Source organism: Pimephales promelas, chromosome 17 (genome assembly GCF_988280905.1).
Source record: "Pimephales promelas chromosome 17, fPimPro1.hap1.1, whole genome shotgun sequence".
NCBI lineage: Eukaryota > Metazoa > Chordata > Actinopteri > Cypriniformes > Leuciscidae > Pimephales > Pimephales promelas.
Window position 1 is genome coordinate 10,548,391 of NC_142785.1, and position 26,057 is coordinate 10,574,447.

Here is a 26,057-nt window from a genome sequence, read left to right on the forward strand (position 1 = left end):
AAGTTGATCCGACTAAATCCCTAGGAGGAGTTTGTTAAAGTACGGAGTGTGTAAATCTTCCCAAATCGGTCGACAAATTCAAAATGGCGGACTTCCTGTCGAGTTTAGGGTATGGGTTCTTGAGGCTTTTTTGTTCATCTAGTCATGGTAGATGCACAACAGAAATTTCATACATTTCTTTCAAACAAGCGGCGGGGGCTTCTAAAGTACCATAAAGTTTTCGTGTACTGCATTATAATTGTTCTGAAGCCATTATGTGATGTAGAAATTAATATTTAAGTCATTAAATTCAAGAACACGTAAACTTTTCCCTCTCTGCGGCTGTCAGTCATTCTCTATTCAGCATTCAAACAGCGCGTCGCATTCGGTTACAGTCAATGATGAAACGATCTTCAAGATGATCCAATGTTAATCCTATTATACTCGATCTTTAAGATAAAGGTCTAAAGGTCTATGGTTTCGAATGAAGAAACTTTTTCTTGTTGGACTTTATTGCTGTAACTTAATCGTGTTACTTTCTACCGGGTGTCGGACGCTGTCGGTTAGATCACAACACTAGAGTCAGAGCACTATAATTGTTCTTCACGCACACAGTAACTGAAATTTAAAACCGTTAAAAGAAAAGGCTCAATAAACTATTGCATAGATAGATAATGTATAATACACTGTTCATAAATATGTATTTCCTTTGTGCTTTGAACTTTTCAATGCGGACTCAACACGCTGTAACTTCATGTTGCTTCAAGCACATCATTCTCCGCTCGGGATGCACATAAGTGCTTTGTGCTGCACTGTATTGGAGCCTTTAAAGGGTTAGTTCACCCAAAAATGAAAATTAAGTCATTAATTACTCACCCCCATGCTGTACCAACCCCGTAAGACCTTCGTTCATCTTCGGAACACAAATAAAGATATTTTTGATTGAATCTGAGGGCTGGATCACTTTTCCATAGACAGCCTGAGGGACTGCCTCTTGACGGCCCAGAAAGTCATTAAAAGAAAAGGTTTAAATATTCCATGTGCCTACAGTGGCTCAACTATAACTTTATCAAGCGACGAGACTACTTTTTGTGCGAAAAAAAACGTAAATAACGACTTTATTCGACTTTCCATTGCTTCCTTATGGGCGCATGCGCGAGAACTGAGACGAGACCGTTCTTCTTCGACTACTTTTTGTTACCGGCTGCTCACCGCTTAGGAGTTTTACCGCCCCCTACCGTATAAGATGACGTACTGCTTGTAAACAGAACGTTTTGCGGCTATATCAGTACGTCATCTTATACGGTAGGGGGCGGTAAAACTCCTAAGCGGTGAGCAGCCGGTAACAAAAAGTAGTCGAAGAAGAACGGTCTCGTCTCAGTTCTCGCGCATGCGCCCATAAGGAAGTAATGGAAAGTCGAATAAAGTCGTTATTTACGTTTTTTTTCGCACAAAAAGTAGTCTCGTCGCTTGATAAAGTTATAGTTGAGCCACTGTAGGCACATGGAATATTTAAACCTTTTCTTTTAATGACTTTCTGGGCCGTCAAGAGGCAGTCCCTCAGGCTGTCTATGGAAAAGTGATCCAGCCCTCAGATTCAATCAAAAATATCTTTATTTGTGTTCCGAAGATGAACGAAGGTCTTACGGGGTTGGTACAGCATGGGGGTGAGTAATTAATGACTTAATTTTCATTTTTGGGTGAACTAACCCTTTAATATCATAATACAGTGACGCAATGACAGATTATTAATTGCCTTTCAATTATATGTTGCTGCCTCATTAAACATCTGTGCTATACATTTAAAAAATGTTTAGTAGCAATTTTATAGTACCCATAGCTATATCTTTTTAGGGGCCAAGCACCGAAGGTGCGGAGGCACCTATTGTATCTGTTCCGGTTCTTATTATTATTATTATTATTATTATTATTATTAGGGGCCAAGCACCGAAGGTGCGGAGGCACCTATTGTATCTGTTCCGTTTCCTATTATTAGGGGCCAAGCACCGAAGGTGCGGAGGCACCTATTGTATCTGTTCCGTTTCCTATTATTATTATTATTCTTCTTCCGTTTCCGACTTGGCGTCTATGGCAGCCCATAGACCGGTTTGCGGGAAAGTTGTTTTGGTTTGACATTCTGATAGAGGACAGTCCCAACTTTAAATACACCAATTTTGGTGTCTCTAACGCATTCCCTCTAGCGCCACCAACTGTCCAAAATTTCACTTTTATTATGCTAATAACTTTTGAACCGTAAGGCCTATCAACAAAATTCTTTTTTCCTCTTGTTCCTGAGCTCATGCCGATTCGATCGCACCCTATGACGTCATTTTCCGTCATAAAAAAACGGCCGCCATTTTGAATTTTCCAAAAAACCTACTTTTGCGAACTCGTCCTAGACGGTTTGTCCGATTTTCACCAAAATCGCACCGGATCATCTCCAGGCAGTGCTGACAAAAAGTTATGGAATTCATGATGATTCGAATAACCGTTTTCGATAAGCGCGCAAACTAATTTTACGTAGCGCTTGCAAAAACAGACGTGAGGTTGTATCTCCGCAACGCTTCATCCTATTCAGACCAAACTTGGTACATGTCATCACAAGCATGACCTGAGGCTACATGCAGCGTTTCGGCGCAGCGCCACCTAGTGGTCCGGAGATATGAAAAATGGCTATTTTTGCTCGTAACTTCTGAACGGTTTGTCCAAAAATCATAAACTTCATCTCGTTAGATTCAGGGCATCATGCCGAGTCGACTGATATCCAATTTTCCCAGATCGGCCATTTTGGCTGTCGGCCATTTTGAATTATGTGCTAAAATGCTGTATTTTTTGAAAGCATGAACGAATTGTTACGAAACTCGGTATGGGTCATCAGTACGATGCCCCGAAGAAGCCTGAGAAGTTTCGAAACAGCGCCACCTAGTGGTGATTTTTTTTTTCAAACGCTTATAACTTTGGGTGTGGTACACTTATTTTCACGGGAGTCATTTTTTTGAGTTCATGAATCGTTGCCGAGTCCATTGATACTAAACATGCTGGGTTTCGTGTTACGGTTGGTGTAGCGTAGCGATTTAGCGCGAAAAAAACACTTGGCGATATCTTCAAAACCGCTGTTCCGATCGAGACGAAACCACCGCCAGAAACACGGAATCATAGCTTGTTAACTATACGCTAATGCCCAAATGCGAAAATATTGATAGTAAGGGGTAGTAAAATTCAAACAAAGTCATGTGTCAGTCATTTTTTACGTGTTTTTTCATATAAATGTTTATAACTCGGAAGTGAATTGAGATATTTGCACCAAAATTGACACACATATGTATGGGGTCACTCTGAGGACACATAAAAAAAATTGTGGGACTGAGCCTCTTGGTGGCGCTATAATAGAACAAAACGTGAAATTCCCATTGACTTCAATAGAGTTTTGTGAAATAAAATGCTATACTAACAAATGCATTGGTGTAATATTACAAAACTCAGTGTGTGCCATAAGCAGCATGCCCTGAAGGTACTCAAAAGATTTTGAGACAGCGCCACCTGTTGGTCAAAAGTTATAATTAATTTCTGAGAACGCTAATAACTTTTGAATAAATTTGCCTATTGCAATGAAACTGATCTTAATAGATTCCTTGGGTTATGCCGAAAACATAGATATCAGGTTTTGCATAATCAGCCAAACTTCCTGTCCGCCATCTTTATTTCTTTGAAAAGCCTTCTTTTTCGAACTCCTCCTAGACCGTTTGTCCGATTTTCACGAAAATTTAATCGTATCATCTCCAGACCGTGCCGACTAAAAGTTATGAATTGCACGATGATAGACAAAACCGTTTTTGTATACCACAGCATCAAAATTTAGGCATGCTGCCAAAATTACTATTTAGGCTTTATCTCTGCAATGCCTTCACATTTTGACACCAAACTTTGCATGTGTCATTGTCACCTCACTCTGACCACATCACATCTATTTCGTAACTGCGCCACCTATTGTTCGAAAGTGATAACCCATTAAATCATCTTATAAGTTAATGTTTATGTGATTTTCTTAGCCATTTGCCCAAAGTTCTCTCAAAATGCCCTTAATTGCTCCTTGCTGCAGTTGGTCTGCCACTCCTTGCCATTTTGGCATATGTTGCCGCTTCTTGCGCTTGGCCCCAGTAATGGCTGCTTGCAGCTATATTTAGGGGCCAAGCACCGAAGGTGCGGAGGCACCTATTGTATCTGTTCCGTTTCCTATTATTATTATTATTCTTCTTCCGTTTCCGACTTGGCGTCTATGGCAGCCCATAGACCGGTTTGCGGGAAAGTTGTTTTGGTTTGACATTCTGATAGAGGACAGTCCCAACTTTAAATACACCAATTTTGGTGTCTCTAATGCATTCCCTCTAGCGCCACCAACTGTCCAAAGTTTCACTTTTATTATGCTAATAACTTTTGAACCGTAAGGTCTATCAACAAAATTCTTTTTTCCTCTTGTTCCTGAGCTCATGCCGATTCGATCGCACCCTATGACGTCATTTTCCGTCATAAAAAAACGGCCGCCATTTTGAATTTTCCAAAAAACCTACTTTTGCGAACTCGTCCTAGACGGTTTGTCCGATTTTCACCAAAATCGCACCGGATCATCTCCAGGCAGTGCTGACAAAAAGTTATGGAATTCATGATGATTCGAATAACCGTTTTCGATAAGCGCGCAAACTCATTTTACGTAGCGCTTGCGAAAACAGACGTGAGGCTGTATCTCCGCAACGCTTACTCGTTTTCAGACCAAACTTTGTACGTGTCATCACAAGCATGACCTGAGGCTACGTGCTGCGTTTCGGCGCAGCGCCACCTAGTGGTCCGGAGATATGAAAAATTGCTATTTTTGCTCGTAACTTCTGAACGGTTTGTCCAAAAATCATAAACTTCATCTCGTTAGATTCAGGGCATCATGCCGAGTCGACTGATATCCAATTTTCCCAGATCGGCCATTTTGGCTGTCGGCCATTTTGAATTATGTGCTAAAATGCTGTATTTTTTGAACGCATGAACGAATTGTTACGAAACTCGGTATGGGTCATCAGTACGATGCTCTGAAGAAGCCTGAGAAGTTTCGAAACAGCGCCACCTAGTGGTGAATTGTTTTTTTCAAACGCTTATAACTTTGGGTGTGGTACACTTATTTTCACGGGAGTCATCTTTTTGAGTTCCTGAATCGTTGCCGAGTCCAACGATACTAAACATGCTGGGTTTCGTGTTACGGTTGGTGTAGCGTAGCGATTTAGCGCGAAAAAAACACTTGGCGATATCTTCAAAACCGCTGTTCCGATCGAGACGAAACCACCGCCAAAAACACGGAATCATAGCTTGTTAACTATACGCTAATGCCCAAATGCGAAAATATTGATAGTAAGGGGTAGTAAAATTCAAACAAAGTCATGTGTCAGTCATTTTTTACGTGTTTTTTCATATAAATGTTTATAACTCGGAAGTGAATTGAGATATTTGCACCAAAATTGACACACATATGTATGGGGTCACTCTGAGGACACATAAAAAAAATTGTGGGACTGAGCCTCTTGGTGGCGCTATAATAGAACAAAACGTGAAATTCCCATTGACTTCAATAGAGTTTTGTGAAATAAAATGCTATACTAAACAAATGCATTGGTGTAATATTACAAAACTCAGTGTGTGCCATAAGCAGCATGCCCTGAAGGTACTCAAAAGATTTTGAGACAGCGCCACCTGTTGGTCAAAAGTTATAATTAATTTCTGAGAACGCTAATAACTTTTGAATAAATTTGCCTATTGCAATGAAACTGATCTTAATAGATTCCTTGGGTTATGCCGAAAACATAGATATCAGGTTTTCCATAATCAGACAAACGTCCTGTTCGCCATCTTTATTTCTTTGAAAAACCTTCTTTTTCGAACTCCTCCTAGACCGTTTGTCCGATTTTCACGAAAATTGAATCGTATCATCTCCAGACCGTGCCGACTAAAAGTTATGAATTGCACGATGATAGACAAAACCGTTTTCGTATACCACAGCATCGAAATTTAGGCATGCTGCCAAAATTACTATTTAGGCTTTATCTCTGCAATGCCTTCACATTTTGACACCAAAGTTTGCATGTGTCATTGTCACCTCACTCTGACCACATCACATCTATTTCGTAACTGCGCCACCTATTGTTCGAAAGTGATAACCCATTAAATCATCTTATAAGTTAATGTTTATGTGATTTTCTTAGCCATTTGCCCAAAGTTCTCTCAAAATGCCCTTAATTGCTCCTTGCTGCAGTTGGTCTGCCACTCCTTGCCATTTTGGCATATGTTGCCGCTTCTTGCGCTTGGCCCCGGTAATGGCTGCTTGCAGCTATATTTATTATTATTCTTCTTCCGTTTCCGACTGGGCGTCTATGGCAGCCCATAGACCGGTTTGCGGGAAAGTTGTTTTGGTTTGACATTCTGATAGAGGACAGTCCCAACTTTAAATACACCAATTTTGGTGTCTCTAACTCATTCCCTCTAGCGCCACCAACTGTCCAAAATTTCACTTTTATTATGCTAATAACTTTTGAACCGTAAGGCCTATCAACAAAATTCTTTTTTCCTCTTGTTCCTGAGCTCATGCCGATTCGATCGCACCCTATGACGTCATTTTCCGTCATAAAAAAACGGCCGCCATTTTGAATTTTCCAAAAAACCTACTTTTGCGAACTCGTCCTAGACGGTTTGTCCGATTTTCACCAAAATTGCACCGGATCATCTCCAGGCAGTGCTGACAAAAAGTTATGGAATTCAAGATGATTCGAATAACCGTTTTCGATAAACGCGTAAACAAATTTTACGTAGCGCTTGCGAAAACAGACGTGAGGCTGTATCTCCGCAACGCTTCATCCTATTCAGACCAAACTTGGTACATGTCATCACAAGCATGACCTGAGGCTACATGCAGCGTTTCGGCGCAGCGCCACCTAGTGGTCCGGAGATATGAAAAATGGCTATTTTTGCTCGTAACTTCTGAACGGTTTGTCCAAAAAACATAAACTTCATCTCGTTAGATTCAGGGCATCATGCCGAGTCGACTGATATCCAATTTTCCCAGATCGGCCATTTTGGCTGTCGGCCATTTTGAATTATGTGCTAAAATGCTGTATTTTTTGAACGCATGAACGAATTGTTACGAAACTCGGTATGGGTCATCAGTACAATGCCCTGAAGAAGCCTGAGAAGTTTCGAAACAGCGCCACCTAGTGGTGAATTTTTTTTTTCAAACGCTTATAACTTTGGGTGTGGTACACTTATTTTCACGGGAGTCATATTTTTGAGTTTCTGAATCGTTGCCGAGTCCAACGATACTAAACATGCTGGGTTTCGTGTTACGGTTGGTGTAGCGTAGCGATTTAGCGCGAAAAAAACACTTGGCGATATCTTCAAAACCGCTGTTCCGATCGAGACGAAACCACCGCCAGAAACACGGAATCATAGCTTGTTAACTAAATGCAAATGCCCAAATGCAAAAATATTGATAGTAAGGGGTAGTAAAATTCAAACAAAGTCATGTGTCAGTCATTTTTTACGTGTTTTTTCATATAAATGTTTATAACTCGGAAGTGAATTGAGATATTTGCACCAAAATTGACACACATATGTATGGGCTCACTCTGAGGACACATAAAAAAATTGTGGGACTGAGCCTCTTGGTGGCGCTATAATAGAACAAAACGTGAAATTCCCATTGACTTCAATAGAGTTTTGTGAAATAAAATGCTATACTAAACAAATGCATTGGTGTAATATTACAAAACTCAGTGTGTGCCATAAGCAGCATGCCCTGAAGGTACTCAAAAGATTTTGAGACAGCGCCACCTGTTGGTCAAAAGTTATAATTAATTTCTGAGAACTCTAATAACTTTTGAATAAATTTGCCTATTGCAATGAAACTGATCTTAATAGATTCCTTCGGTTATGCCGAAAACATAGATATCAGGTTTTCCATAATCAGACAAACGTCCTGTTCGCCATCTTTATTTCTTTGAAAAACTTTCTTTTTCGAACTCCTCCTAGACCGTTTGTCCGATTTTCACGAAAATTGAATCGTATCATCTCCAGACCGTGCCGACTAAAAGTTATGAATTGCCCGATGATAGACGAAACCGTTTTCGTATACCACAACATCAAAGTTTAGGCATGCTGCCAAAATTACTATTTAGGCTTTATCTCTGCAATGCCTTCACATTTTGACACCAAACTTTGCATGTGTCATTGTCACCTCACTCTGACCACATCACATCTATTTCGTAACTGCGCCACCTATTGTTCGAAAGTGATAACCCATTAAATCATCTTATAAGTTAATGTTTATGTGATTTTCTTAGCCATTTGCCCAAAGTTCTCTCAAAATGCCCTTAATTGCTCCTTGCTGCAGTTGGTCTGCCACTCCTTGCCATTTTGGCATATGTTGCCGCTTATTGCGCTTGGCCCCGGTAATGGCTGCTTGCAGCTATATTTCTTCTTCCGACTGGGCGTCTATGGCAGCCCATAGACCGGTTTGCGGGAAAGTTGTTTTGGTTTGACATTCTGATAGAGGACAGTCCCAACTTTAAATACACCAATTTTGGTGTCTCTAACTCATTCCCTCTAGCGCCACCAACTGTCCAAAGTTTCACTTTTATTATGCTAATAACTTTTGAACCGTAAGACCTATCAACAAAATTCTTTTTTCCTCTTGTTCCTGAGCTCATGCCGATTCGATCGCACCCTATGACGTCATTTTCCGTCATAAAAAAACGGCCGCCATTTTGAATTTTCCAAAAAACCTACTTTTGCGAACTCGTCCTAGACGGTTTGTCCGATTTTCACCAAAATCGCACCGGATCATCTCCAGGCAGTGCTGACAAAAAGTTATGGAATTCAAGATGATTCGAATAACCGTTTTCGATAAACGCGTAAACAAATTTTACGTAGCGCTTGCAAAAACAGAGGTGAGGCTGTATCTCCGCAACGCTTACTCGTTTTCAGACCAAACTTGGTACCTGTCATCACAAGCATGACCTGAGGCTACGTGCTGCGTTTCGGCGCAGCGCCACCTAGTGGTCCGGAGATATGAAAAATGGCTATTTTTGCTCGTAACTTCTGAACGGTTTCTCCAAAAATCAAAAAATTGGTCTCGTTAGATTCAGGGCGTCATGCCGAGTCGACCGATATCCAATTTTCCCAGATCGGCCATTTTGGCTGTCGGCCATTTTGAATTATGTGCTAAAATGCTGTATTTTTTGAACGCATGAACGAATTGTTACGAAACTCGGTATGAGTCATCAGTACGATGCCCTAAAGGAGCCTGAGAAGTTTCGAAACAGCGCCACCTAGTGGTGAATTTTTTTTTTCAAACGCTTATAGCTTTGGGTGTGGTACACTTATTTTCACAGGAGTCATCTTTTTGAGATCCTGAATTGTTGCCGAGTCCAATGATACTAAACATGCTGGGTTTCATCTTACGGTTGGTGTAGCGTAGCGATTTAGCGTGAAAAAAACACTTGGCGATATCTTCAAAACCGCTGTTCCGATCGAGACGAAACCACCGTCAGAAACACGGAATCATAGCTTGTTAACTATATGCTAATGCCCAAATGCGAAAATATTGATAGTAAGGGGTAGTAAAATTCAAACAAAGTCATGTGTCAGTCATTTTTTACGTGTTTTTTCATATAAATGTTTATAACTCGGAAGTAAATTGAGATATTTGCACCAAAATTGACACACATATGTATGGGGTCACTCTGAGGACACATAAAAAAAATTGTGGGACTGAGCCTCTTGGTTGCGCTATAATAGAACAAAACGTGAAATTCCCATTGACTTCAATACAGTTTTGTGAAATACAATGCTATACTAAACAAATGCTTTGGTCTAACATTACGAAACTCAGTGTGTGCGATAAGCAGCATGCCCTGAAGGTACTCAAAAGATTTTGAGACAGCGCCACCTGTTGGTCAAAAGTTATAATTAATTTCTGAGAACGCTAATAACTTTTGAATAAATTTGCCTATTGCAATGAAACTGATCTTAATAGATTCCTTGGGTTATGCCGAAAACATAGATATCAGGTTTTGCATAATCAGCCAAACTTCCTGTCCGCCATCTTTATTTTTTTAAAAACCTTCTTTTTCGAACTCCTCCTAGACCGTTTGTCCGATTTTCACGAAAATTGAATCGTATCATCTCCAGACGGTGCCGAATAAAAGTTATGGATTGCGTGACGATAGACAAAACCGTTTTCGTATACCACAGCATCAAATTTGAGGCATGCTGCCAAAATGACTATTTAGGCTTTATCTCTGCAATGCCTTCACATTTTGACACCAAACTTTGCATGTGTCATTGTCACCTCACTCTGACCACACATCTATTTCGTAACTGCGCCACCTATTGTTCGAAAGTGATAATCCATTAAATCATCTTATAAGTTAATGTTTATGTGATTTTTTTAGCCATTTGCCAAAAGTTCTCTCAAAATGCCCGTAATTGCTCCTTGCTGCAGTTGGTCTGCCACTCCTAGCCATTTTGGCATATGTTGCCACTTCTTGCGCTTGGCCCCGGTAATGGCTGCTTGCAGCTATATTTGATTTTTGTTATCTTGTTTTTCATGAATGTATTTTTCAACAATACAAAGAGCAATGTGTATTATCCATTAATATAGTTTATAATAGCATTTTTGTCATAGATTACGACAAAATAATCATATGATCCACCAGCGAGGAACCAGCAGAACAGAGTGAACATTCATTCTGTTTTTTCAATCCTACTTAATAGGAATTTATTTAAAATGCTCGCTCTACTCCACACCGTTAATGCCTTGTGCGGACATCCGTATTTTGACTTTCGGTTTTAAGTAAGCGATTTAAAAACTCTAAAAGTCCCAGCGGAGTCACACGTTGATTAACCGGTGGGAATATACACAATAGGCCTACCTGATATTGAACACAAGAGGGCAGTATAGCACTACGTATGACTCAGATTATTATTTTTTTATGAATTTTACAACAATTCTGGCTGTTTTTGAACGTAAACATAATTCTTAAATGAAAAAAAGGAAAAATTGGGGAAGTTATAATATTTGTATAATTTAATTTAGAAACAAATGATGTATAATTACATTTTTAGAAGATATGAGGCTTTTAGTGTTTACTTTTTTGACATTACTTTAATCTTTTGCCATAGTTGCACATGTCTACTGGCTAATAAATGTGATGTATCTGTTGAGTTTCAAGCAATTTCAAGCATGCTAAGAGTCCCAAAAGCATCAAAAAAGAATGTTAAAGTTTGATTCGTTGCCACGGCAACAGTATCAAAGATATCAAAAATTCATTCACAGGTCTACATCTGCCGTGTATTTACATTATACAGATGAAGTTTGAAGCAAATTGGTTAAAAATAAGAGAGTGGTTTCAAAGCATTTTGAAAGTGACACACTTCCTGCTGCCAGTTGGTGGCGCTATAATTTTGACTCACAATAGTCACATCCATGTGATCGGTCTCTTACAGCGAAAACACTGCTGAAGTTTCATCAAGATCAGTTAATGTATGCTGAAGTTATAACACACATCCTGTTTCATGTTTCTCGCCATAATTTCGTTTCCTCGCCACGGCCAAACCGTTCGAGATATAAAAAATCCCTTGGCACCTTTTCATCCTTAATGTCTTGACTTCACGCTGATCGAGTTTCGTCGAATTTGGTTCAGTGCTCTAGGAGCAATACTTTAAATTCCATTGCATGTGTTTTAAACACAACCCTAAATATAGCTGCGAGCAGCGATTGCGGGCCCAAGCCGGTGGCACCGCAACCCCGATGCCTTTAGTTACCCAAAGGCACCGGGATGGTGGTACCGCCGGCTTTGGCCCTTTATCGCTGCTCACAGCTATATTTATATTTAATATAAAGCCGGTGGCACCGCCACCTTGGTGCCTTTAGGGTTATTCTGTACGACGTGTAAAAACGTAACCCCCGCTTTGACTATCAAAAAAAAGTGTATTGTAGAGCTTGCATCAATGCAGACTCGATGCGCTGTGCGCTGTAACTCCATGTGGCTTTAAGCGCATCATTCTCCACTCGGGATGCGCATAAGCGTTTTGTGCCACACTGTACTGAGCCTTTCATATCATAATGCAGTGACGCAATGACAGATTATTAATTGCCTTTCTTGTTCTGTTCCATCTATTATATGTTGATAATAGATAGGACAGAGCACTAAAAACCTCAAACAAAGCACTAAAAACTTAAGCTGTTTGCTGTGTAGTCTGAGAATGAGCTGTTTGATTTGCACCCTCTTCCTCTTCACTGTCCTCCATAAAAACCAGCTATCCAGGTCCATGTTGTTCTAGAAAGTTTGTATGTTGCTGTCTCAATTAACATCTCTGCTATACATTTAAAACATGGCTATATCTAAAATAATTTATCTTTTTGATTTTTGTTATCTTGTTTTTCATGAATATTTTACAACAATACAAAGAGCAATGTGTATTTTCCATTAATATAGTTTGTAATGGCTTTTTTTGTCATAGATTATAATCATATATTTTTTGGATTTGTTATTTATCTTTATAATGAAGTTGTCTGTATTAAGTAGATTGTGTTTAACACACACAAGAGTGATTTATTAGTTCAACACATAGTTATAGAAATTCTACTTTATCTAAAAAAAACCCTGCACTTTATACACACACACACACACACACACACACACACATAAATACATGTAAATAAAAATACCACATTTGATGTGTTTTTAGTCAGAGTATTATTTTATACAGAAACAAATATTTGTAATTCAGATAAGAATGAAGTTAGTGTTTTAAAATCTTAAGGAAAACAAATATATTGAAATATAGCACATGAATTTTAAATTTATTCAACTTCAATTACAAATACAATCTTACTTTTATTTAAAGCAATCTATACATTTAAAAGATGGGGGTTATATGCCTATTTTGTCATTTAAAAATATTGTTATGCAAAATTGTTATGCAAAAAGACAAGGACTTAGAGACAAGGACTTGTAGGAAAAATCACAGCCAGCCACACACACACACACACACATAAACACAGACAACAGCCCTCCCCTCCCCACACAGACACCCACACCCACACACACATACACACACAGAGAGAGAGAGAGAGAGAGAGAGAGAGAATCGCAGGGGAAATAAATCCATTCAAACTACAATATCTGACTTTCTGTTGCTCAGAGCGAATGACTTTAAATTGGAAAGTTGATCGGCTTGACGAGAACAATATACGTGGTAAGTTTTGTAACTGTAGGTAAATTGAGCAAAGTTATAACACACTTTATGTGTCATTTTTTAGTCATAAAATTCATTTCCTCGCCACGGCCAGACCGTTCGAGATATCAAAAATCCGTCCGGAATTGAGCATCCTCAATGTCTTGACTTCATGCACACCGAGTTTGGTTGTGATTGGTAAACACATGCATTGTGATTTGATGTATTTCTCTTAGGACAATTATTCAAACAAACCATAATTCATAATTCATAAATAACTTCCATTTGAACTGTCATAAAACTTAGAGCACGAAAGTTGTTTGGCCTGATGTGATCTATAATTGTACCGAGTTTCATATTAATTCATGCAAGTGTGTTTGATTTATGGACAAATGTTCGAATCCCAGTCCAGGGGGTGCTGTCGAGCCGTTCTGCCATGCCCGGTTACCAGCTTCAGCCCGGCCCTGATGGCCATGGGTTCTGACCCGTGTGCAAAGTTTCAAGAGTTTTCGAGGATGTTAAGGCCCCCGAAAATGCCAGAGAAGTCGCACACAGCAAATAAAGGGTTAAAATTAACCTGACAGGCGCCCCACCTCTCACTCACACAGAGGGACACTGAGACACTGGCAAAATTCTGAGATTTTCTCTACATTCAAACAAACATATCTGACTTTCTGTGGGTCCTAGCTAATGAGTGTCAATTAGAAAGTTGTCCGGCTCGAGGAGTACATTATACATACCGATTTTTGTAACTGTAGATAAAACTAACAACCCCACTTTTGTCAAAAGGTGGCGCTACTGAGCCCTCACCACGCCCGTTTCTGAAACTTTGCACATGTCTACTGGCTAATAAATGTGATGTGTCTGTCGAGTTTCATGCATTTTGAAGCATGCTAAGGGTCTCAAAAGCATCCTAAAAGCATCCTAAAAGAAGGGTAAAGTTTGATGCGTCACCACGGCAACAGTTTCAAAGATATCAAGAATCCATTCACAGGTCTACATCTGCCGTATGTTTACATTATACATATGAAGTTTGAAGCAAATCGGGTAAAAATAAAAGAGTGATATCAAAGCATTTTGAAAGTGACACACTTCCTGCTGCCAGTTGGTGGCGCTATAACTTTGACTCACAATAGTCACATCCATGTGATCGTCCTCTTACAGCGAACACACTGCTGAAGTTTCATCAAGATCAGTTAATGTATGCTGAAGTTATAACAAACTTCCTGTTTTACGTTTCTCGCCATGATTTCGTTTCCTCGCCACGGCCAAACCGTTCGAGATATCAAAAATCCCCACACAAGCTTTCATCCTCAATGTCTTGACTTCATGCTGACCGAGTATCGTCGAATTTGGATCAAAGCTCTAGGAGGAGTATTTCAAATACCATTGCGAGCGTTTTACAAACAAACCTCAATAGCCGACTTCCTGTTGGGCTGGGGTAAAAAGTAAAAGCGCGAGGTATAGATGAAACGATGAGATCAACATGCGTACTGAGTTTCATATTATTACATGCAAGCGTGTTTGAGTTATGGACCAAGTGTTCGGACCCCATTCCAGGGGGCGCTGACGAGCCCCCCTGCCACGCCCGGGTACCATCTTCAGCCCGGCTCTGATGGCCGCGGGTTCTGACCCGTGTGCAAAGTTTCAAGAGTTTTCGAGCATGTTAAGGGCCCCAAAAGTGCCCGAATAGTCGTAAGAAAAATAATAATAATAATAATAATAATAGAAAAGAATAATCCTAAGGAAAACAATAGGGCCTTCGCCCTTTCAGGGCTTGGGCCCTAAATAGCCGTCTTCCTGTTGGGCTGGGGTAAAAAGTAAGAGTGTGAAGTAGGCTATATATGAAACGATGAGATCTATATGTGTACCAAGTTTCATATTATTACATGCAAGTGTGTTTGATTTATGGACCAAATTTTCAGACCAAGTTTATTTACCAAGTTAATCTGATTAATAAACTAATTATATAAAACTATTGTCAATGCACTACAATTAAACTAGTTATATGTCTTTACTTATAAAAAATAAAAATAAAAACTTATTTAAAAAATACCAGGCTTGAGAAATGTATTTTCTTTATGCAGGTCATACACACAGCAGTGAAATGGTTAAGCCCCCTCCCCCTGCACACTCACACACACACAGACAGCCAAAGACACAGAGACACAGAGACATGTAGGCTCAGAGTGACCATATTCAAACAAAAATATCTGAGTTTCTGTGGGTCCTAGCTAATAAGTGTAAATTAGAAAGTTGTCCGGCTCGAGGAGTACAATATACATACCAATTTTTGTAACTCTAGTTAAAACTAACAAACCCCACTTTTGTCAAAAGGTGGCGCTACTGAGCCCTCACCACGCCCGTTTCTGAAACTTTGCACATGTCTACTGGCTAATAAATGTGATGTGTCTGTCGAGTTTCATGCATTTTGAAGCATGCTAAGGGTCTCAAAAGCATCCTAAAAGCATCCTAAAAGAAGGGTAAAGTTTGATGCGTCGCCACGGCAACAGTTTCAAAGATATCAAGAATCCATTCACAGGTCTACATCTGCCGTATGTTTACATTATACATATGAAGTTTGAAGCAAATCGGGTAAAAATAAAAGGGTGATATCAAAGCATTTTGAAAGTGACACACTTCCTGCTGCCAGTTGGTGGCGCTATAACTTTGACTCACAATAGTCACATCCATGTGATCGTCCTCTTACAGCGAACACACTGCTGAAGTTTCATCAAGATCAGTTAATGTATGCTGAAGTTATAACACACTTCCTGTTTCACGTTTCTCGCCATGATTTCGTTTCCTCGCCACGGACAAACCGTTCGAGATATCAAAAATCCCCTCGCAAACTTTCATCCTCAATGTCTTGACTTCACGCTGACCGAGTTTCGTCGAATTTGGATCAAAGCTCTAGGAGGAGTATTTGACATTCCATTGCGAGCGTTTTACAAACAAACCTCAATAGCCGACTTCCTGTTGGGCTGGGGTAAAAAGTAAGAGTGTGAGGTATAGATGAAACGATGAGATCAACATGTGTACCGAGTTTCATATTATTACATACAAGCGTGTTTGAGTTATGGACCAAGTGTTCGGACCCCGTTCCAGGGGGCGCTGACGAGCCGCCCTGCCACGCCCGGGTACCATCTTCAGCCCGGCTCTGATGGCCGCGGGTTCTGACCCGTGTGCAAAGTTTCAAGAGTTTTCGAGCACGTTAAGGGCCCCAAAAGTGCCCAAAAGGTAGTAAAATAATAATAATACTAAAGAAAAATAATCGCAAGGAAAACAATAGGGCCTTCGCCCTTTCAGGGCTTGGGCCCTAATAATAATAATAATAATAATAATCCTAAGGAAAACAATAGGGTCTTCGCCCTTTCAGGGCTTGGGCCCTAATAATAATAATAGAAAAGAATAATCCTAAGGAAAACAATAGGGCCTTCGCCCTTTCAGGGCTTGGGCCCTAAATATAGCTGCGAGCAGCGATGGCGGGCCCAAGCCGGTGGCACCGCAACCCCGGTTCCTTTAGTTACGTAAAGGCACCGGGGAGGCGGTGCCGCAGGCTTTGGCCCTTTCATGATTAAATGTTAAAACGGCTTGCCATACTCTATCTGTCATTTCGACTAGTCACAATTACATTACAGATATCTATTAAATGATAATACAAACTATCCAAAATGTAATTACGACTAGTCAGAAAGACGTTGTTGATATCTACAATGTTAATTCCGGATAGGCAAACTTAGCTTTTAAATGTTGAAAGGGCTTGCCATACAGGGACGTAGGCTCAGAGAGAGGCTCACCATATTCAAACCAAAATATCTGACTTCCCCTTGGTCCGAGCTAATGACTATGAATTAGAAAGTTGTCCGGCTTGAGGAGTAAAATGTATATACCGATTTTTGTAACTGTAGATAAAACTAACAACGCCACTTTTGTCAAAAGGTGGCGCTATTTAGTCCCTGCACCATGCCCGTTTCTGAAACTTTGCACATGTCTACTGGCTAATAAATGTGATGTGTCTGTTGATTTTCATGCATTTTCAAGCATGCTAAGAGTCTCAAAAGCATCCTAAAATAATTTCAAAGTTTTTATGCGTTGCCACGGCAACAGTATCAGATATATCAAGAATCCATTCTCAGGTCTTCATCTGCCATGTATTTACATTATACAGATGAAGTTTGAAGCAAATCGGGTAAAAATAAAAGGATGATTTTAAAGCATTTGGAAAGTGACACACTTTCTGCTGCCAGTTGGTGGCGCTATAACTTTGACTCACAATAGTCACATCCATGTGATCGTCCTCTTACAGCAAACACACTGCTGAAGTTTCATCAAGATCAGTTAATGTATGCTGAAGTTATAACACACTTCCTGTTTCACGTTTCTCGCCATGATTTCGTTTCCTCGCCACGGACAAACCGTTCCAGATATCAAAAATCCTCTCGCAAACTTTCATCCTCAATGTCTTGACTTCACGCTGACCGAGTTTCGTCGAATTTGGATCAAAGCTCTAGGAGGAGTATTTGACATTCCATTGCGAGCGTTTTACAAACAAACCTCAATAGCCGACTTCCTGTTGGGCTGGGGTAAAAAGTAAGAGCGCGAGGTATAGATGAAACGATGAGATCAACATGTGTACAGAGTTTCATATTATTACATACAAGCGTGTTTGAGTTATGGACCAAGTGTAATCCTAACAGTTTCAATAGGGTCCTCGCACTGTTAGTGCTCGGGCCCTAATAATAATCCCAAAAGTTTCAATAGGGCCTCGCACAGTTAGTGCTCGGGCCCTAAAAATAATTTTATTTATAAATTAATTTCACTGTATATAGTCTGAAGTATGAAAGAAATGCATGTACATTTTTAGAATAACTCATTTCTAAATTAAAGGTACAATATGCATGATTTTTGCAGTAAAATATCCAAAAACCACTAGGACAATATTATATATTTTGTTTAGTTGATTACTTACAATATCCCAAATGTTTTCAACTATTTGTAAATTGTGAGAAAATTGCGATTTTAACCAAGGAAACGGGGCGTGAGAGCAGGGGTGAGGAATCGCCAGTAGGGGTGTAACGGTACATTTATTCGTATTGAACCGTTTCGGTTTGAGGCTTCCGGCAAACCGAACGATTGCTTGGACCATTTTTCCTGCCGGCAAAATTCGCACTGGTGCGGCCAACACAACGTTGCGCAACATCAAATGGCAAACGTAATGAAAGCAGAACGAAACTGCGCTACTCATTATGTGCTTCACGGATCATTTATCAGTTCGGACCAGCAACATCTGTGCTCCGCGAGCCGATCTCGATCAAGCAACACTGTTACCACACCGCGCTAAGAGATCCGGTAAAGAAATCCGGTAAGAAGAGATCGCCACTCAGGTAATAACATCGCTGCGAGATCTAGTGAGATGCATTCACATTTCTCCGTTATTAACCGTAGATCTCTATTAGATCAAACTGGCCTTGGAAACCAGGAGAAACATTGTGCCGTGAATGAACTAGTAATACTTTACGTCCACAGACCAGCAACATTCACCATGGATTTAATATAGTAACACTAACTGGAACCAGTTTGGCTGGAATGGTGAAATGCTTTCAAGTACTTCACACATCTTTTTCCAGCACTTCAAAATTCAAATATTATATAAATAAATATATATTTAAATGTTATTTTTAATGTGATGACCAAAACATTATTTGTTTATCCTTCAATGACCCCCATTTATAAACCTGAAAGTTACAAGATCTAGGAAAACTCACATTTATTTAAAAATATTTTTTTCTTTAAGCAAATAGGAAATTTATCTGACATTTCTTTCTTTTTGCTGTATCGAAAACGTACCGAACCGTGACTTTAAAACCGAGGTACGTACCGAACCGTGATTTTTGTGTACCGTTACACCCCTAGTCGGCAGTCAATGACGTCACATCCGCGTTACCCCCGGTTTCCGCCAGGTTTAACATCCTACTGCAAAAGTAACCATGGCGACAGACGTTGACAACTGGGTCGGTTATGCCAGTTATGCCTAGAAGGACGCTCACGCTGTTGTTGTTTTGTTCATACATTATGGAGCATGGCAAGCAGACTTTGAGACAAAAAGAGGACTAAAACGCGAGATCAACATCTTTCGAGATGCCAAGAGCTCCACATCCGCGACTAACTTCGACTTAGACCCCATTTACACCTGGTATTAAAATGCGATCTGTATCCAGATAAGTTATCCGGATAATAAGTACTGATTCCATTTACACCTGGCCACATAAATGTGTTTTTGCAAAACGGATATAAATCCGATCTTCACCTCCTGCGTTATATGCAGATTTATTAGATTGCACGCCACCAAAAGCAACAGATCTGAGCGCCATTTTATTGATCATCAGCTAATTTCCAAATCAGAGACATCAATAAGAGAGAGTGGCAACAGGCCTGGTAAGATAATTTCGTTTCTTTACTTGAAGATGTGTTAACTGCGTCTGTGACTTACTTTCACTTTTATTTGCGATGTTTGCACGTTGAATAGACGCTCAGCTGCTCATCTGCGGTGATGCGTGTCGCATCTGACTAGGCTATAACATGACATATAGCCTATATAACACGCTCTCACTCGTTTATTTTTTAGCATTTTTGGGAGGAGTAAAATATACATATGTGGTTTCAACAACCAGATTGCGTTTACACCTAGTAAAGATCCGGACACAATGCGAACCAGACTACCTCCAGATGTGGTCAGGCAGATCCGATCACAACGCGTTTACACCTTGCATTAACATGCGTTTTTTATTATCCGGATAACTTATCTGGATACAGATCGCATTTTAATACCAGGTGTAAACGGGGTCTTAGAGACGCAAGTGTTGCAGGTTACTTCATTAAACAGGTGAGCAAATGTTGAGCATGGTGAGCAAACTAATCAATGTTATTTATTTAGTTCAACATGATGAAAAGTTAGAATATGATCTGATTGTTATTCTCTAATGTTAATCTAGCTTAGCCTCATACAGCCAACAAACAACCTAACTAACGACATTCAACACACTCAAAAGCTGTTTAGTGTGATAGTGTAATGTTAGACTGATTTGAAGCAGCGCTGCGTTACCTCAATTTTAATTCCTCTAATAAACTGACCTGTGTGAGTAATTCAGCACTTGCGTGTAGTTCGGTAGAATGAAATGTACTTACTCCTTTACATCCTCGGCACTCGCGTTGCGTGTGGCGCTGATATCTGTCTCTCATTAGCAATTGCTCACTGCTTCACACAGTCAAGTTAAAAACATCAGTGTATTCACTGATCCATTAAAGATCCATCAGTTTGACGACAAGACCCATAATTTCGTTTAACGCTGAATATACGTTATCAATATACGTCTTTGTTATTGTAAGAGGTTAATGACCGCTGGTGTTGAAAAAAATCATGCATATTGTAGCTTTAAACACAACAATACAGCATTGCATTCGCGATTCTCTTATGATTTAAGGCGACACTTCCGTTTTTTCCCCACTGGAGCCATTTCAAAATGCCAGCTGCGTGAAATCAGCATTTAGTATTTTCAAGTAATCCAAAACGAGAAAAACGAGCCCACGAGGAAGAATCTACATAAGAAATTTTACCAAATCAAAGTAAGGGAGAAACAAAAAAGAAAATTTATAGATATAACTCCGAGTGGAAAAAGGAAATAAAGACAAAAGAGTGGCCAGCAGACATGCTAGATCTGTAACACACACTATGCACTAAACTAAAGAAAAGATGCAACTGTTGACAGGATTAGTCTCATAGAGGAGTGTCATGGAATAGGTCAGTGCTAATTTGCAAAAAATAGTTTTTATTTAGTGATGTCTGCCCCCACAGATCTGTTCTACTATGTGTAATGTTAAGGTGCAGGGTGTTATGTTTCTGTACTCTTCCATTTTTAGCAAATAAATAAAAAGTTTGTCTATAAACTGTTTTTGTGATGGTTTGTATTTAAGTGATGAACTCCACCACTTGTGTTTGTTTTCAAGGCTGGCAGCAGACAGCAGCCTGTGCTACAAAACTTTCAACCTCTGTAGCATCTGTGCTATGTGCAGAAAAAGTTAATGTACAGCCCTGGTAAGTATATCATAAATAGATTATTAATATGAATTATTCTTAGTATACACACACACCTTGTTCCTCCAGGCGTGCGATGTGCACCAGGGCTCTGTTCTTGGTGCTGTGTAACAGATTGTTCATACGGTCCAAGCAAGCTCTCAGACTGTTCTCTACTGCAGGAAGACCACTGGACTCCCGCAGTCTCTCACAGTACCACGCACAGCCTTGCAGGAGCCAAACCACGGTACACAGCATTGCGCGACACAGGCCTATACACTCCTCTGTCTTTCCATGGCAGCTACAGGAAAGAAATACAATAGAGAAAAACATATTACTTCTGTCGAAGCCCAGGAAAACTGCATCTCACTGACTGTTAGACAGACTGATGCGACTAACTGATGGATGGCTACCTGAGGCAGTTGGAGAACATGCCCAAGACCTCAAGCAATGATTTGATGCATAGCTCTCGTGAAAAATCATCAAACTGTGGATAGACAAATGGAAATTTAGTAAATTAAACTGAGTCATATTAAAAATATAATATGTTTTAAAACAAACACAAACCTTGCTGATTGCTGTCAGCACACTAGAGTATGACACCATCTACAGGTGGAAGAGAGAATATCATGTCAAAAAGTTGCTGGGCCTATTGCAGTCACCTTGAACTTATACTGACACTTAATGGTGTAGATGCAGCATCACACAAAAGTAAAGCTTACAGTTCCTGTTGTTGTTGTTGTTGTTGTTGTTGTAAGTGCAGTATTAGCAGACAGTCATCATGATTAATTTATTCTGTGAGAAAAGTTGCAAATAACAGGCTATGATAAATCAAGCACTGCAAGCAGTACGTTTTACCTGTGAACTGATAGCATACTTCAAGTAGGACAAGATGAGAGGGTTGGGTGATGGGCCAATCATAGCCTGCTCCAGAAGAGCCTCTGTATCAGGAGAAACAATTATGACACCTTAACAACAACACAACAGGTTACATGCATCACAGAGTGTCAACTAACACAGCGGCTGTCAACTGGAGAGTCGCAGGTCTGTTTTGACAGGGTTGTGGACAACAAAGAATAAATAAATAAAATATAAAAAGCAAATAATAAAATGTGCCATATGGGGCACATAAAGTTGTCAGGGTTTTTTTTTATAGAACAAAATTACTTTGTAATACTACTGCATATTGATATTACTTAGCACCTGGCAGTTTGTGTGTGTGTGTGTATTTATATTTATTTAAGGGCTGTGCAAAGATTAATTGCGATTAATCACATCCAAAATAAAAGTTTGTGTTTACATAATATGTGTGTGCTGTGTATAACTATTTTGTAAATAATACATATGCATGCATGTATACATTTAAGAATTATTTGCACGTAAATACTATATATATATATATATATATATATATATATATATATATATATAAAATCTATATTATATATAAGTATTTTATATATGAATAATAACACATTTTGTTAAATATATACATGCATGCGTGTTATTTATATATACAAAATAATTATACAGAGCACACACAATTATATTATGTAAACGCAAACTTTTATTTTGGATGCGATTAATCGGAAATTAATCTTTGCACAGCCCTAACTTATATATATAAAATCTAAAAAAAAAAATAATTAAAAATAATTAAAGTATTATATCTAAGCCTTATATCATGTAGCATATTTGACTGATTTCTGAAGGATCATATGAAACTTAAGACTGGAATAATGGCTGCTGAAAACAGAAAATAAAAAACTGAAAAAAGTTATTCTAAATTGTAATAATATTTCACAATATTACTATAATTTTGATCGAATAAAGGCCGTCTTAGAGAGCATACGAGATGTGTACATGATTCCTCAACAGTGGGCAAAATTAATTGTTCACAAATTTCTAAACCTGGGTTGTGTATAGTGTGATACAGTAATTTCTCCATTTAATATGAGATGATATATTTAGATATGACCTGCTAGATTGAGGTAGTCCCATGTGGCTCCTTTAGGACAGTTCTTCTTGATGTTAATGGCCCATTGATAATCGCTCCAGCGCTCCTTCCACGCCTGCAGGATAGCCTGCTTCAGATTCACCACCTTCATTCTGTCTGTTTTAAAAACTATACATCGAAACATTAATTAATCAACCATATGTAAATGGAACTCTTTTGTGTACGGCAGAAGAACGACAGACTCAGACAGACAGACGAGATCTCTACTCATAACGTCTCACAGAAAAATAACACACAAAGTTCTCGCAAAGGGTGTATAAATAAAATGTACAAATTGGCTAAAAAGAAAATTTGGGATTTATTGTTTTTTAAAATGCTGCTTACCACAAAAGATTCCAATTTATGCAGTAAATGAATCAAGTTTTTGTTCATTTCCAATTCTCAACACCCCAGCGCTGCCATTTTGTTCTGTAAGATCACGTCCGCTGATTGGCCGAGAATGTCTGTTTGCTGCAGTATAGTTCAATCCGATTGGATAATGTGATATCGGATGTGATATTCTTCTTCTTCTTCTTCTTCTTCCTGTTTAATGGCGATTAACTCCTAAGGAGCATTATGGCCACCTACTGTGCTGCTAGATGGTAAATTAACCTTGGGTGATGAGTCTGGATTCAAAAAAAAAAAAAAAAAAAAACCTTTCTACCTATATCATCCCACAGACATCAACATTCATTATCATACCTGCAATAGAGGTTTCATTGGGCTTCATCCGGCGCTGCGTGTTCAGCTCCTCCGTCCACACTCATCCCCCATGGCAGGTTCAACATTACACACTTACTATAATCTATATCCCAAACCTGAATCATATATGAATGTAAATAATGCTATATATATATCTGTCTATCCATTAGCACCTTTTCCTAGAATGATCCTCACTCTTCATTCTTTCCTCTCCATTCTTCAAATGACTGAATAACACATCCCGAAAAATATTATATTTACTACAACTAAATAATACATGACAAACATTTTCAGATACACCACATAATCCAGTCTCATGTAATCCCATAATTGCCAGTGTTGAGTTTAACCCTGTATGTCCCAGTCTTAACGGGTCTTAACCTAGACAGCAAAACCTCTTCTTTCCTATTTCCTCCCTGGCAGTTTACCCTCCCTACTATCTTTGTGATACTATGACACCACCTCCATTTGCTACTACTATCCCATCTAATTTGCCATTTATTTATTAACTTCCTCTTTAAAATCGATTTTGCCTCCTTTTTCCCCATAGGTACTCTAACATCCACCTCTCTCTTTTCTAGTGCTTTTTTTGCTAGTTTATCAGCAACTTCATTACCACATACCCCAACATGTGCTGGTACCCAACAAAAATACACTCCTATTCCAGCCTCTTTCAGTCTGTATAATGATAAATATATTTCCATTATCAAATCTTCTCTGTCTGATCTTGCATGTAATATACTAATTAAAGCTGAAGAAGAATCTGAACATATGACTATTTTATTTGGTCTGACTTGTTCAACCCATTGTAGTCCTATTATTATAGCCTAGCGGTTAACTCTGCAGTGTACACGGACACCTCATCAGTCAACCTCAAACTAATCTGTTTTTTAAAGTGTGGAATAAACACTCCTACTCCAACCTTTTGACTGATAGGTTCCTTAGAACCATCTGTAAATATTTTTAATACTGTATAAAATGTGTTATTTAAAAAGGCATTAATCTCCTTTCCAATGTACTCTTCTTTGGACTTGTTTAATAAACTCAAAACTACAAGCGGTTCAGGGACTTTCCAAGGTGGAGTATCAGTAAGTGGTATATTGGGACAGAAGATCTTATTGTCCATGCAGCATTCCTTAGCCCATACTTTACTCTTCCATCCAAAACTGTGTCCTTCATCATATGAGTATTCCCAGCACTCCTCCAATACTTTGCGAGTAAGGTGATTATTTGCTGATTGTTGGAGATTTACCCATGTAATTGCCAGTTTTTCCTTTCTAATATCTAGAGGCATCTCTCCCATTTCTACTCCAATTGCATCTACAGGGGATGTTTTAACTGCTCCACAACATAATCTTAATGCTTTAGATTGAATTATATCTAATTTTTTCAGCAATGACTTTGATTCTGAACCATATACAATACATCCATAATCAAAACAAGAACGAATCAATAATTGATACATGCACAACAATGCACTACGGCTATCTCCCCACTTGTGACTAGCAACCGTACGCATACAATTTAAGATTTTCTTACATTTTGACTCAATTTTACTTATATGACACTTCCATGTTAGTTTTTCATCAAACCATAATCCAAGATATTTAAAAACAGGTACTCTTTCCAATGTTTGTTCATATAACTTCAGATCTAACTGTTCATTCCTCTTGTTCTTTGTGAATATCATATATTGTGTTTTAGATACTGAAAACTTTAGACCCCAGTCCAATGACCATTTTTCCACTTCTTTAATTGACTCCTGTATACCTTTACCCACATTTTTAATATTACGGCCTCTCTTCCATAGTGCTCCGTCATCTGCATACAGAGCTAATCCTATTCCTGGTTTATTCACTTTATCAAAAACATCATTGATCATTAAATTAAACAATAATGGACTAATTGCACTACCCTGTGGAGTTCCATTTAGAATATTATAAGGAGCTGATAATTCTTCCCCAATTTTCACCTGAAAGGTGCGTTCAAATAAAAATTCTAAAACCCAATTTTAAAATTTGCCACCTATTCCAATTT

General features: G+C 39.0%; 1 protein-coding gene across 1 annotated transcript in view; it reads right to left on the reverse strand.

Annotated features, from left to right (window-relative positions):
* The window catches only part of med24 (mediator complex subunit 24), a 93,232-nt gene extending 69,785 nt beyond the window's left edge, over positions 1–23,447 (reverse strand). Inside the window, exons 1-5 of the mRNA XM_089121892.1 lie at positions 23,301–23,447; positions 22,181–22,263; positions 21,890–21,928; positions 21,736–21,809; positions 21,400–21,623 (exon numbers count right to left, since the gene is read on the reverse strand). Coding sequence (XP_088978018.1) covers positions 21,400–21,623; positions 21,736–21,809; positions 21,890–21,928; positions 22,181–22,263; positions 23,301–23,430 — 550 coding nt within the window. The 5' untranslated portion in view covers positions 23,431–23,447. The remainder of the gene's footprint in view (positions 1–21,399; positions 21,624–21,735; positions 21,810–21,889; positions 21,929–22,180; positions 22,264–23,300) is intronic.
* Positions 23,448–26,057: the final 2,610 nt, after the last annotated feature.